The following is a 12,409-nucleotide window of genomic DNA, read 5'->3' on the forward strand; positions in this document are numbered from 1 at the left end:
TTTCAAAGATAGATCAGTTATGGGCCTTTAAATGATTTTCAATATTTTCGAAAAAATAGAATAATTGTTGGTTTAATAAATCCTTTTTTAACCCATAAGCAAGTTGAGCATTTCTGCTGTAGCACTATGCTAACTCCAGAAGGTGGCAGGAGTGCAGCATTCAGGATGCAACCCGTCGTAAAAATCAAACGAAGAAGAAATAACATAATCCTCGGTGCAGACCAGACAGCATTTATAACACTGGGCAGCCCTGTGTGGAGTTATTGAACTTTGACACACTGAGCAGGGCACTGACACTCTATTAATGTATAACTTGACATTATATTTAAGCAAAGACAACAGTGAAAGCCTCTAACCTCTGCAGACTTGAAGATGACATCAAAGAAAGTGATCGAGTTTTTTTACGATGTGGTTTCTCCCTACTCCTGGCTTGGCTTTGAGGTTTGTTTTTAAGTTTCGATCACACAGCCTTGGTTAAAAACTAGACCAAAGACATGAATAAAGAAACGTGTTTGTGTTTACAGGTCATGTGCCGCTACAGAACCGTGTGGAACATCGAGCTCAAACTGCGACCTACATTTTTGGGAGGCATCATGCAAGGATCAGGTAAATAAACAGTGGTGCAAAGTAACGAAGTACATTTACTCAATTACTATAGCAATGTTGAGATATTTGTACTAGGGCTGTGCGATTATGGCAAAAATCATAATCACGATTATTTTTGGTCAATTATAATTGATATCACGATTATTAAATACAATTATTCATTGACTTTGAAAACATCCATTTATTGAACTTTAAAACAAATACAAATAATAATTTGAACAGTATCTTTTTAACTGTTGATTACCCTGAATGTATAATTCAACTGAAAAACCAATAAAAAAAAATTAAAAAAAATGATAAATATATATTTACATTTAAATAAATAATATCAAAATAATAAATACCAATAAACAAGATCAACAAATATTTTGGAGCGCACTTCCACAAGCTACTAAACATATATAAATATGATAAATAAAAATAAATTAGACAAAAATTCATTAGATCAAATATGTTGCAGTGCAGTCACAACCTAGCAAAGCAAAATATCCCCTTGGTGGATTAATAAAGTATGTTTTATCTGAGTTAACTTGAGATGCTTTAAAGACTCAGATTCATTAAGCAAAATCTAATCAACAAATAAAACGTATATTGTATTGTAAAAAGTTAGGATAAGCTGGCAAGCTACAAGTGATTGAGCTCCACCTTTACCAACTGCAACATTAGAGTGATCTATAATGCATTACTTATTATTGCCCTAGTATACACATGATTTTGCACTTTTACTCATATTCATGTAGATGCTGTTAATAACGTTTTTTTCATAATATATGTATCTTTCTTGACAGGTAACAAGCCCCCTGGTCTGGTTCCAAACAAATTCCTGTACATGGGCAAGGATCTGAACCGCTTGTCAGAGTATTTTAATGTTCCCCTGCGATCTCCCTCTGACCCCTTTGAGGCCATGTTCCAAAAAGGTACATGATGTGTATTAATTCAAACCATGGCTGGATTCAGTGTTTGCACAAGAGCGGTACTACTTCTGACTGGGCAAAGCTAGTAATGCAACAGCGTCCATGTCTTCTTCTGTTTTCTTCTCCTAGGCTCTTTGAATGCAATGCGGTTTGTGACAGCCGTACAAGAAAAGGGGAAGGGTGGAGACGAGCAGGTGGAGCGGGTGTCCAGGGAGCTGTGGAGAAGGATCTGGTATGAGGACAAAGACATCACCGAGCCTGCATCACTGTCTGAGGTACCATCTTGTCTAGTCTGTTGTTGTCTGAGAAGATTAAAGCTAGGGTATGCTATGCATACTTCAGAAGTAAATAGATGCAGTCACATTGGTTTTTTGTTGTTGTTTTGTTTATGCAGGCAGGAATAAAAGCAGGACTGTCTGACAGCGAGATTAAGGAATTACTGGAGCTGTCCAACTCGAAGGAGATCAAAAACAAGCTGAAAATCTCAACACAGAATGCCCTGGATTATGGGGTCAGCTTTCCTTCAGTTTTTCTTTAACATTCATGTAGATTCAACATTATTAACTGAATGACCAAACTCTCTCCTATTTCTTCTTTCCAGGCATTTGGCTTCCCCCTTGTGGTGTGTCACTTAAATGGAAAACCAGAGATGTTCTTTGGGTCTGACCGATTTGAGCTCATGGCCCATTGTATTGGTAAATTCTACTGTGCAGCAATCACAAGCACATGTAATGTAGAAGCAACAAACTAAAGATTAAAAGGACATTGGCATATACTTATTTTAAGGGATTTTGACAAACATTTGACAACTTTACACACTGTGATGTAGGTGGCTTTTGTCATTTGGTTAAAACTGAAGCTGTTTAGGATTCTTCTCCATTCTCATGCTGTTCTCTGTTGCAGGGGAGAAGTGGCTGGGACCTCTGCCGGACAAACCAGCTGCCAAGCTTTGAGATACACAGATGCCTTTGAACACCATGGCGGTGCTTCCATATTCGTATTTCAATAACGTATTTTATTTTTCAAATTTCATATTTCTGTGCCTTCTGAAAATAGGCAGTGTTTTCCCAATAGATTCTGATAACACATATTAGTGACCATAATGTAACATATCAAAGTACTATAAATGATGTGCATAATAAAAAGAACATTGACAACTTCCAGGTGACTTCATTTTCTCTTGAAATACAAATCCTATTGTATTTGTATTTATTATAATTACTGATGAATTAAAGTGTTATCAAAGCTGGTAAAGGTGCAGCTAGTTTTAATTACTTTGTATACTGTACGATAACTTGTGAATTTACTCCAGGTGTAACTAAAGTCTTATTTAACAGTTGATTATATTTCACATCATTAATCCAAATCTATAAAGTAACAAAAGGGTTTAAATAAACGTAGTGAAGTAAAAGCGACTATTTACCTCTGAATTGAAGTGGGGTAGAAGTATGAAGTAGCATTAAATAGAAATACTCAAGTAAAGTACAAGTATCTCAAAATTGTATTTAAGTACAATACTTGAGTAAATGTATTTAGTTACTTCCCACCTTTGTGTTTAAATACACAACATCATTCATACTGTAGTCTACACACATGTCTTTGTAGTCTGTATCTTCATGTTTGATTGCACTTATTGTCAGTCGCTTTGGATAACAGCAAAAATAAATGAAATATAAAATAAAACCACATTTAAAAAGAGATAAGATGGAAGATGGAAGAGTATCTATCATGTTCATATGTAACCAAAGCATTTAGCCTACATATACATTTACTTCCGGAAGAGGGCAGTGATGTGAACTTTTGCAGTAATGTTGTACTTTTATACTTAATCATGGCGGTCATACATTGTAAGCCTTTAGCTCTACCTAACTTTTGCTTTTTTATAGCTATATAATTCATATGCTTTAATAAAACAAATGGTATTCGTTTCAATAATTTCCGTTGAGGGAATATGTAGTGATTTGACTCGACATAACACCACAGAGTGCTTTATAAAACCGAGCAGCTCTGTATCAAGTTATTGAACTTTGACACACCTCGCGTCGCACAGTCTGGTAGCTAGAAAAGGTTTCTGTTAACAGTTAACTTCATATTTAATCAAAGTGAAAAACTGTGAGAGCCTCAATCCTCTGCAGACCTGAAGATGTCATCCAGGAAAGTGATTGAGTTGTTTTTCGATGTGGTTTCTCCCTACTCCTGGCTTGCCTTTGAGGTTTGTGTCGTCTTTGAGTACAGTTTCGATAACAGATTTGCTTGACAATTGAAGCGACAAAAGAATTAAGACACGTTTTTATGTTTGTGTTTACAGGTCATGTGCCGCTACAGAAAAGTGTGGAACATAGAGCTCAGACTGCGACCTACATTTCTGGGTGGCGTCATGCAAGGATCAGGTAAATAAACAGTGGTGCAAAGTAACAAAGTACTCAAGTGCTGCTCCTGATAACAAGTATTTAAGGTGCTTGTACTTTACGAGTATTTCCATTTTCTTCTAACTTTACTCCATTAATGAATTGTCAACTTTAGTATCAGACATTTTACAAAATAACATCAACTAATAAAATATCATGTATTATTAAAGGTTAAGATAAGACAAGATAGCAGAGTGGGGATTCACAGGCTACCCAGCTGTATATAAAGTAGTTTAAATGAGCTCAACCTTTATCAGCTGCAACATTAATGTGAAACAATCTTTAATGCATTACCTATTATAGCCCTATAATATAAATGCTTTTGGACTTTGAGTTTGACTTGTATATGTGCAAACACTGTTGGTGCTGTTATGTTACATATAGTATTTTTCTTTCATGACAGGTAACAAGCCCCCTGGTCTGGTTCCAAACAAATTACTGTACATGGGCAAGGATCTGAACCGCTTGTCAGAGTATTTTAATGTTCCCCTGAAGCCTCCAGCTGACGTCCCTGAGGCCATGTTCAAAAAAGGTACATGGTGTGTATTGATTAAACACTGCTGGATTAATTTGCACATGACAGTGGTGGTATTGTTTCTTAATTAAGCAAAGCTAATAATGCAGCACAGTCAGGTCTTCATCTGTTTTCCTTCTCATAGGCTCGTTGAATGCAATGCGGTTTGTGACAGCTGTACAGGAGATGGAAAAGAGTGGAGATGAGCGGGTGGAGCGGGTGTCCAGGGAGCTGTGGAGAAGGATCTGGTATGAGGACAGAGACATCACTGAGCCTGCATCACTGTCTGAGGTACCGACATATCCATGCTCATTGTATCTGAGAAGATACACCTAGGGTAGACTATTCATTTTAAAAGCATTTTTGTCATAAAAGCATCTAAATTCTCTTAATAAATTCTCGATAAATCTAATGCTCTGAAAATAAAGAAAAACATTGTATCTGCCTGTAAACTCATTCAGGTATTTGGATACAAGTAGCAATGACAGCTAGAAAGTTACCTACCCCAGCTTTAGGATGTACTGCTCAGTGCCGTCACAGTGGTTTTCACGTTTATTTTTCAGGCAGCAATGAAAGCAGGACTGTCTGACAGCGAGATTAAGAGAGCCCTGGAGCTGTGCAACTCACAGGAGATCAGAGAGAAGCTGAAAAGTGCAACAGAGGAGGCCCTCGATTATGGGGTCAGTTGTCCTTCAGTTAACCTTGTATATTTTTGCAAGAGAGATCACACATTATAATGCAATGTTGACCAAACTCTCTCCTATTTCCTCTTTCCAGGCATTTGGCTTCCCCCTTGTGGTGTGTCACTTAAATGGAAAACCAGAGCTGTTCTTCGGATCTGACAGATTTGAGCTCTTGGCCCACTGTATTGGTGAGTCCTACTCTGCATTCATAGCAAACAAATGTAAGATGTGACACTTGACATGGCATTAATATACCATTGCACTCTCTATAAGTCACCGATAAATAAACACCACTTTCTATGGAAATATACAGTTTTATATTAAGGCTGACAAACCTTTGACAATTTTAGAAAATGTGGCTTTCTCTTTTGTTTCAAGCTGAAACTGTTTAGGATTCTTACCCATTCTCATGTTGTTCTCTGATAAAGGGGAGAAGTGGCTGGGACCTCTGCCTGACAAATCGACTGCCAAGCTGTGAGATACAGAAACTGCCTTTGAACACCGTCGGTATAATCACAGATTCTTATTTTTTAACAATTCTTTGGGTTTTTCCTAATTTTTCAAATTGCATATTTCTGTCTATGCCTTCTGAAACCAGGCAGTGTATTTCCAAAATACCTTATAACAAATAGTTGTGTATATAATGTAAAATAACATTGTACTAATATTAATGTGCATATTAAAAATAACATTGACTACTTCCAGATTATCTTTTGTTTTTAAATACAAATGCATTTTTAGTCCTGCTAGTGATGTGGCTCTACTGGTAGTGGGACGGTCTGTTAGTCTGGTTTATGGTAGACAAGGCAATAATAACTATGATACACTCCACTGCCTTAAAACATTAAACAGGATGTGGTTATAGATAAACAATGGATTGTTGAACCTTTGTTATGAAATAAATATTACATGTCAAAACTTACTGTAGGTGTTACACATGGGATGGCAACAAATGCAGTCAGGTAAAGTAGCTCATCTACTACCAATCAGATTATACAGAAAACAGATCAACAATGTTTCAAAAGTACCAAAAAATGTAGAAAAAGTTGTGTAGCAAAACATTAATATTTTTACTTTTATCTCCAATTCATGCTTTTATGATCCCTCAGATTTATCTGGATCCATCCAAAACCATCGGAAAAAATCAGTTAAAACTAGCTCCCCCTTAACTCAGCTGTAACAGTTAAATACAATGTTGCATCAGTTTAAACAACCTAATGTATAATAATGCATCACTTACAGTACACTGTTAATTTCCTTGCAGAATGAGTATAGTTTCACATTTTGTCGACAAAACTTCTGTAGGCTACTTACTTGAGTAAAACATTTTAAAGCAGGACTTTTACTTGTAATTGAGTAATGTTACATTGTTGTTTAGGTACTTTTGCAAAATTTGAGTGGGATGTGGGATTGCTTTTCCACTCTTAATGTATGAACCTGGCTGGCTCCGGCCTATATAGCTGAACTGCTCCAGCGCTACACCCCAGCCAGAGCTTTAAGGTCTGCTGACCAGCTCCTGCTGGTAGTGCCCAAGACCAGGCTAAAAACCCGAGGGCACCGAGCCTTCGCAGCAGCTGGCCCTAGGCTCTGGAACACTCTGCCCCTCCATGTGAGGTCGGCCCAGACCCTAGGGGTTTTTAAATCAAAACTAAAAACACACTTCTTCTCTCTGGCTTTCTAGTTAGAGCGGAGCACGACTCCTGACTTTTCCGTGTGTTTTATTTTTATTTTGTTTTTTAAGATATATCTGTTGTAATTTATTGTCGTTTATTGTGATTTGTAGTAATGTGTTTTTATTACATGTACAGCACTTTGGCTCGATCAAAAATCGCTTTTAAATGTGCTATATAAATAAAACCTGATTTGATTTGATTTGATTTGATATAAATGCAGTTTGATAAACACTCCAGCGCTGGCAAAGCTTGTCATACAAGTTTCAGCAGTACAATGAGAGCCAAACAAGCGTAACGAAAGACCTAAACATGACAAAGTGACAGGACCAGTTTTCCCAAACAAAGAGGAGAAGGCAGGGCCAGTAGTAGCTGACATATGTCGACTCCATTGAAACAAGCTAATTACAGAATGTGGTAGAGCGAACTCTTAGAAAGGCAGGGCATAAACCTGATATCAGTGTGAAGTATCTCTTCTTAAACACGGCCGAGTGACAGAAAGGAGGAAGAAGGAAAAGGTAAGTGAGAGAGAAGAGGGAGAAGGAGTAGGGGAAGAGGGTGGAGTTACGAAAACACACACAAGGTGTAACATAGGCAAACAGAGGGCTGCGCACTGATCCCCTGAGCTTGACAAATCACCTGAGAAAAATAAGACAATTAAGATCTGAGCAGCGCGGCTGAACCAGGACAACACATTCAGCTGGGAGGATGTAAGAAAAGTGTCTGACTGTGAGAAGGAGAAAAACATGAGCCTGGAATACAAGGATTACTCATTTCATTTGGGGATATAAGACACATCTAAAGAAGCTGAGGTAAGGATTTTATTCATTACATGTGTTTTATCCTACACTGCTTTTTACATGTTTGTATTATGTCGTTAAGCTGTTAGGTAAAGTAAAGGTTTATACATGATATCAATCTAGTAAAAGCTGTGTTTCTCTCTCTATGTACACTAGTTCTTTGATTATTGTAATATACTACTAGTTTGTGTGTGCAAACCGATGCTCCATTTGCCTTTTAATGTTTACCCTCAGGGCGTGTTCTGCAATGCTAACATTTATGGTTTTAAAAATGCAGATGAACAGGTTTACAGCTTAGCTTGGATCTGACGCAAAAGGATGATGATGTTGGCAGTGTTTACTGTTCCTGTACACAAAGCAGCTCTGAATTCAGATATACAACACACATATTCCTCAGTATGAGATGATTTATTTTATTATTGTATGCAGCTTTGTTGAAGCTCATATTCTAATACTTAATTTTTTTGATTTGCCAATGATTGAGGTCTGTATGTAAGACCAAAACAGAAAAAAAGTGTTGAAATAAGTTTCAAATGAAGATGATTTAAACAAAAGCAATTTAGTGAGGCGTCAGAGCCATTAATCTAAGTATCTGGAGGAAACCGTTTTAGCACACCTCAGAATGTGATAGGCCTACAAACTCTTAAATTACACATTTGCTCACACACCTTCACATACTGGATACCTACAAGAGTCATGTTACTCTTCCACAGATTCAGCCAGAGACATGCTTTCAGCTGGCCCTAGGCTCTGGAACAGTCTGCCCCTCCATGTGAGGTCGGCCCAGACCCTAGGGGTTTTTAAATCTACACTAAAAACACACTTCTTCTCTCTGGCTTTCTAGTTAGAGCGGAGCATGACACCTGACTTTTCCTTGTGTTTTTATTTGTATTTTGTTTTTTATATATATCTGTTGTAATTTATTGTCGTTTATTGTGATTTGTAGTACTGTGTTTTTATTACATGTACAGCACTTTGGCTCGACCAAAAATCGCTTTTAAATGTGCTATATAAATAAAACCTGATTTGATTTGATTTGATTTGATTTCATGACTGTCACCTTATGTGTTGTTTTCTAAATACAAAATACGTTTAAGCCATTGCAAGTATTTTTGCATATGGAAGTAACCTACTATATATAAAGTATGACTGAGTGACGTTTGTTTGATTACTCTTTTTGTTCTTGACAGGATGTCTTCATTATCACAGGCAGACTCGCTTTGCTCGCATGGAGATACAATCTGTGGTACGTTTTCCCAGCTGAGACAGACTGTGAGGAATGTTGACAATAACCTGGTCCGGCCACTTTGACATTACTGTACAGCAGACTTTGATGTTTTTTTGTGTCTGTTCCCGTTTGCAGAGATCCGTGTTTACGAGCAGGAGGTGATCATTGTGCCCATCTTGCTGCTGACTATCTTCCTGGTCACTGTGGTTTTTATTTTCCTGCTGCACTTTTGTCCAGAGAAAGTCGATCGCATCCGTCCGCAGGGCTCAAAGTCGACTCCCAGGAGAGTGCTGCATGGCATCGATGGTAAGACTCTGAAATAGACAGCAATATGTTTGTTAGTAATGGTATAAATATACATGAAATCACAGAGCACAATGTCACACATTTTAAATTGGATCTACACTGCCAGCAAACAGTCAGCTTCCAGGCATACTTTGTTAGTTCAAGGGAAGATGTAGGCCTAATTATAAACAGTTTTCTTTTCTTTGTTTATCACCTTTTATACTGTCCCACATTAAACTATACTTTTCTTCAGCAGAAAATCTATAAAACTGAATTATCATTTTGTCAATTCCCCAAATTATAAAGCTGCCAGAATTTTACAAAATTAAACGACACAACTCGTCTTTCCACATTGTCAGTGGTCAAATGTACTTCTAGCTGTGGTCACAAAAATAACACAATATAGCTTTTCTAACTCTTGGAATCAATGTTTTACTTGGTGTTTCTACAAATCATTCAACTTTTAATCTTTGCGCCTTCATTTTTATGCATTTAACAGCATCGTTGGTGTAATAAAAGGGACCCATAACAAGTTTTTAAGTTTGGCATCACTGTATAACACAATTTAATAACACAACATCGTTTTTTCCAGTCCTTCACAAATAATTTGTTATATTTACCTATTCTCATGTAAATGCTTGCTCTTGTCTCTAATGATACTTAATGTGTTTCTCTCTTGACTTTCTGTCCGTAGCTCCACCAGGTATCAATGTCATGGAGCATGAAAGTATCGCTCTGGATGTGCCCAGTTCCTACTCCACCTTCAACCCCCCGAGCAATTACCTCTCCAAAAACCTCACCGTGGCTATGGACAAACCCTTTCTTCCACTCCCGCCCAACCCCCCACCTCAGCCCTACAAGCCCAGTTTCACTCCCATCGCCCAGCCCAGAGAGTTGCCCCGCCAGAGGCTTCCCGAGTCCTTCAACCTGGTCACTCCTCTGACCGTGGCCTTCTCCCTGCGCTCCGACTCCTCCGTGTCCCTCTACAGGGCCCGGATGGAAGACAGGAACGTGGTGCTGAGAGTCCTAAATGGTGAGATGATTAAAATGACATGCAAAATAAGCTCTTAATTGTCTTATTTGATTTTGAGGACATGATTTCTGTTACTGCATTGTTTATTTACCCCTCATATCCCTCTCATTCTTGCCCTTCACAGACTCTGCTGATGCCACAGAGAGACACAACTTCCTGGGCTTTGCGTCCTTCCTCTCCCAACTGGGACCCCACCCCTTCCTGCCGGAGCTTCTCGGTGTGGTCTCACTTCGAGCTCCACTGGTTACAGTTGTGGAGGAGATGGAGAACAGAGACCTGCTCAGCTACCTGTGGCGATGCAGACAGGTATACTACAAAAACTGATAAACCATATATTTGAGCAACGTAAATTCATCTATCATCCTTGAATGGCAATCTAACTTCTCTGTGTGTTTTTTTAGGAACATGCAGATCCTCCATGTGAGATGACTGAGAGACGAATATTTACCATGGCTACTCAGGTGGCCTCAGCTCTGGTCAGTATGCTAACATCCCGCAGACCTCATATTTGACTCTCAAATCTCTGCTTTACAATAAGCTGATACTCTTACAATATTTATTATTTATAGTTCAATTGTTGCATTTCCTTGACTTACTTGGATGGTGAGGGTTTTGGTTTTCCTGTTCCTCTTACCTGAGGGTTTACAGGTGACTGAACTGGAATAAACTGCACAGATTATGTGTTTTAATCCTGAGATTTCCCTTGTGTGTTGCCCAAACAGGAGTTCCTTCACAGCAAAGATCTACTCCACGGACAAATTCGTGCCCGCAGCGTTCTGGTCACCAAGGATATCACAGCCAAGCTTTGGGGCCTGCATGGCGTCTACACAAGGAAGAACCAGGGAGAAACTAAGAAAGAGGACTCCAGCATGAAGAAATGGCACGCACCAGAGCTGTTAGCTCGGAGAACAGCCGGGCCGAGCAGCGACATGTGAGTTGTTCTGTTTTCATTTCTGGCATTGTCTCTTGTTCATATCTTCCAATACAAGACAGATGCTGCTGTTGCAACATAAAACACTAGATCATTTATTGACTTATGTCCTTTGAGTTTATGTTGGAGTGTAACTAATGTCTGTGTTTTCCTCTCCAGCTGGTCACTTGGCATCTTACTGTATGAGATGGCTACATTGGGTAAGTTGAATTTAAAAAAAAAACCTTTTAAATAATGTACCTACAAAAAACCATCAATGTGATAAAGTATCATCATTGGTTAGATTAGCCAAATACGCACATGCAGCTATTTTATCCCAAAACAGCTTTTGTAACGATTTTTTTGAAAAGTTGTTATAAAACACAATACATTGATGATGCAATGTGAAAATACATTTACCTTAATATCATCTCCCACTCTTATATTCACCTCTTTTCCTTCCAGGTGAAGCTCCATTTGCCGAAATCTCAGTTAATGAGCTTCTGCAGTTTCATCAACGAGGGAAAAGTCTGAAAAAACCTTCAGGATGTTCCAACGCACTGTAAGTATCCACTCCATGCACCAGATCACACAACCAAACCTGAAGTGGAGCTTCCCTCTTTAACTGATGTGCTGTAAATCTCTCTCTCTCAGACACTCCATCATTAAGGCGTGTTGCCAGTGGAAGGAACAAGAGCGACCCACCCTGGCTGAGGTGAGCCGTAAGCTGGCCTCAGGAGAGAAAAGTGCCTCGGACAAAGTCCTCAAGGCGTCTGGGACAGTAAACATTGAGCAGTACCTGCAGGAGGCAGGATACGGGGAAACCAACAGCTACACTGTTTTCTGATCATAACTTGTGCCAGCAAATTAAATTGCACTATTCTCCCCGATGGTACCCCACTGGTGCACTTCTACAGAATAATACATTTCCGGTGGTCAAGAGGTCTTGAAAGCTATTATTCTATATATTCTCGTACTACTGGTTTACAGAGGAAACAAAAAAGGGTATGCTAAATAAGTTGTTTTCTTTTGGGAACCATTCATTTTCTTTTAAGTAAGACCTCATGTGTGTCTTCATCTGTCGAGGGAATAAAGAGATGTAAACTTGATTGATGTACGGCCGCTTCAGCCTAAACTTCTACTGGTGTATGAGTTTATAGATCTCGTTTGTTACTTAAAGCCAATGTATTTTAAGAGATGTAATATCATTTAGCACATGTGGACATTAAGGGCACATAATGTATATTACACTCACTGTCTTCTCTTAACGCTTAAGTCATGTGAACCTCTACGAGCAAGATATAAGCTCAAAAATGTTTACAAATATCAAATGTGAATAAAATAATATAAGTCCTACA

General features: G+C 38.5%; 3 protein-coding genes across 3 annotated transcripts; all 3 read left to right on the top strand.

Annotated features, from left to right (window-relative positions):
• The first annotated feature begins 225 nt into the window (after nt 1–225).
• On the top strand, nt 226–2,681 carry LOC117480727 (glutathione S-transferase kappa 1-like). Its single transcript, XM_034128163.1, has 7 exons — nt 226–441; nt 525–606; nt 1,395–1,523; nt 1,650–1,795; nt 1,915–2,031; nt 2,122–2,215; nt 2,424–2,681. The coding sequence occupies exons 1-7, from the start codon at nt 373–375 to the stop codon at nt 2,471–2,473; spliced, it is 687 nt and encodes a 228-aa protein (XP_033984054.1). The 5' UTR covers nt 226–372; the 3' UTR covers nt 2,474–2,681.
• A 766-nt stretch (nt 2,682–3,447) lies between these two features.
• Nucleotides 3,448–5,823, top strand: LOC117480728 (glutathione S-transferase kappa 1-like). The gene is made up of 7 exons (XM_034128164.1): nt 3,448–3,732; nt 3,829–3,910; nt 4,332–4,460; nt 4,588–4,733; nt 5,006–5,122; nt 5,220–5,313; nt 5,554–5,823. Exons 1-7 carry the CDS (start codon nt 3,664–3,666, stop codon nt 5,601–5,603), a joined length of 687 nt encoding a protein of 228 aa, XP_033984055.1. The 5' UTR covers nt 3,448–3,663; the 3' UTR covers nt 5,604–5,823.
• Nucleotides 5,824–7,219: 1,396 nt separating this feature from the next.
• Nucleotides 7,220–12,404, top strand: styk1b (serine/threonine/tyrosine kinase 1b). The gene is made up of 10 exons (XM_034127438.1): nt 7,220–7,607; nt 8,786–8,841; nt 8,959–9,129; nt 9,803–10,141; nt 10,266–10,447; nt 10,543–10,617; nt 10,864–11,072; nt 11,232–11,272; nt 11,517–11,613; nt 11,706–12,404. The coding sequence occupies exons 2-10, from the start codon at nt 8,787–8,789 to the stop codon at nt 11,896–11,898; spliced, it is 1,362 nt and encodes a 453-aa protein (XP_033983329.1). The 5' UTR covers nt 7,220–7,607; nt 8,786; the 3' UTR covers nt 11,899–12,404.
• Nucleotides 12,405–12,409: the final 5 nt, after the last annotated feature.

The sequence above is a fragment of the Trematomus bernacchii genome, unplaced genomic scaffold, assembly GCF_902827165.1.
Source record: "Trematomus bernacchii unplaced genomic scaffold, fTreBer1.1, whole genome shotgun sequence".
Taxonomy (NCBI): Eukaryota; Metazoa; Chordata; class Actinopteri; order Perciformes; family Nototheniidae; genus Trematomus; species Trematomus bernacchii.

What these genes read in the sequence shown, in the direction of transcription:
- LOC117480727 (XM_034128163.1), top strand. Translation starts at nt 373, where the DNA reads ATGACATCAAAGAAAGTGATCGAGTTTTTTTACGATGTGGTTTCTCCC. An exon ending in ACTCCTGGCTTGGCTTTGAG is followed by an intron (nt 442 to 524) that starts GTTTGTTTTTAA and finishes TTGTGTTTACAG; the next exon opens with GTCATGTGCCGCTACAGAAC. An exon ending in GCTCATGGCCCATTGTATTG is followed by an intron (nt 2,216 to 2,423) that starts GTAAATTCTACT and finishes TCTCTGTTGCAG; the next exon opens with GGGAGAAGTGGCTGGGACCT.
- LOC117480728 (XM_034128164.1), top strand. Translation starts at nt 3,664, where the DNA reads ATGTCATCCAGGAAAGTGATTGAGTTGTTTTTCGATGTGGTTTCTCCC. An exon ending in TGAGGCCATGTTCAAAAAAG is followed by an intron (nt 4,461 to 4,587) that starts GTACATGGTGTG and finishes TCCTTCTCATAG; the next exon opens with GCTCGTTGAATGCAATGCGG. An exon ending in AGCCTGCATCACTGTCTGAG is followed by an intron (nt 4,734 to 5,005) that starts GTACCGACATAT and finishes TTTATTTTTCAG; the next exon opens with GCAGCAATGAAAGCAGGACT.
- styk1b (XM_034127438.1), top strand. Translation starts at nt 8,787, where the DNA reads ATGTCTTCATTATCACAGGCAGACTCGCTTTGCTCGCATGGAGATACA. An exon ending in GGTGCTGAGAGTCCTAAATG is followed by an intron (nt 10,142 to 10,265) that starts GTGAGATGATTA and finishes TGCCCTTCACAG; the next exon opens with ACTCTGCTGATGCCACAGAG. An exon ending in ACCTGTGGCGATGCAGACAG is followed by an intron (nt 10,448 to 10,542) that starts GTATACTACAAA and finishes GTGTTTTTTTAG; the next exon opens with GAACATGCAGATCCTCCATG.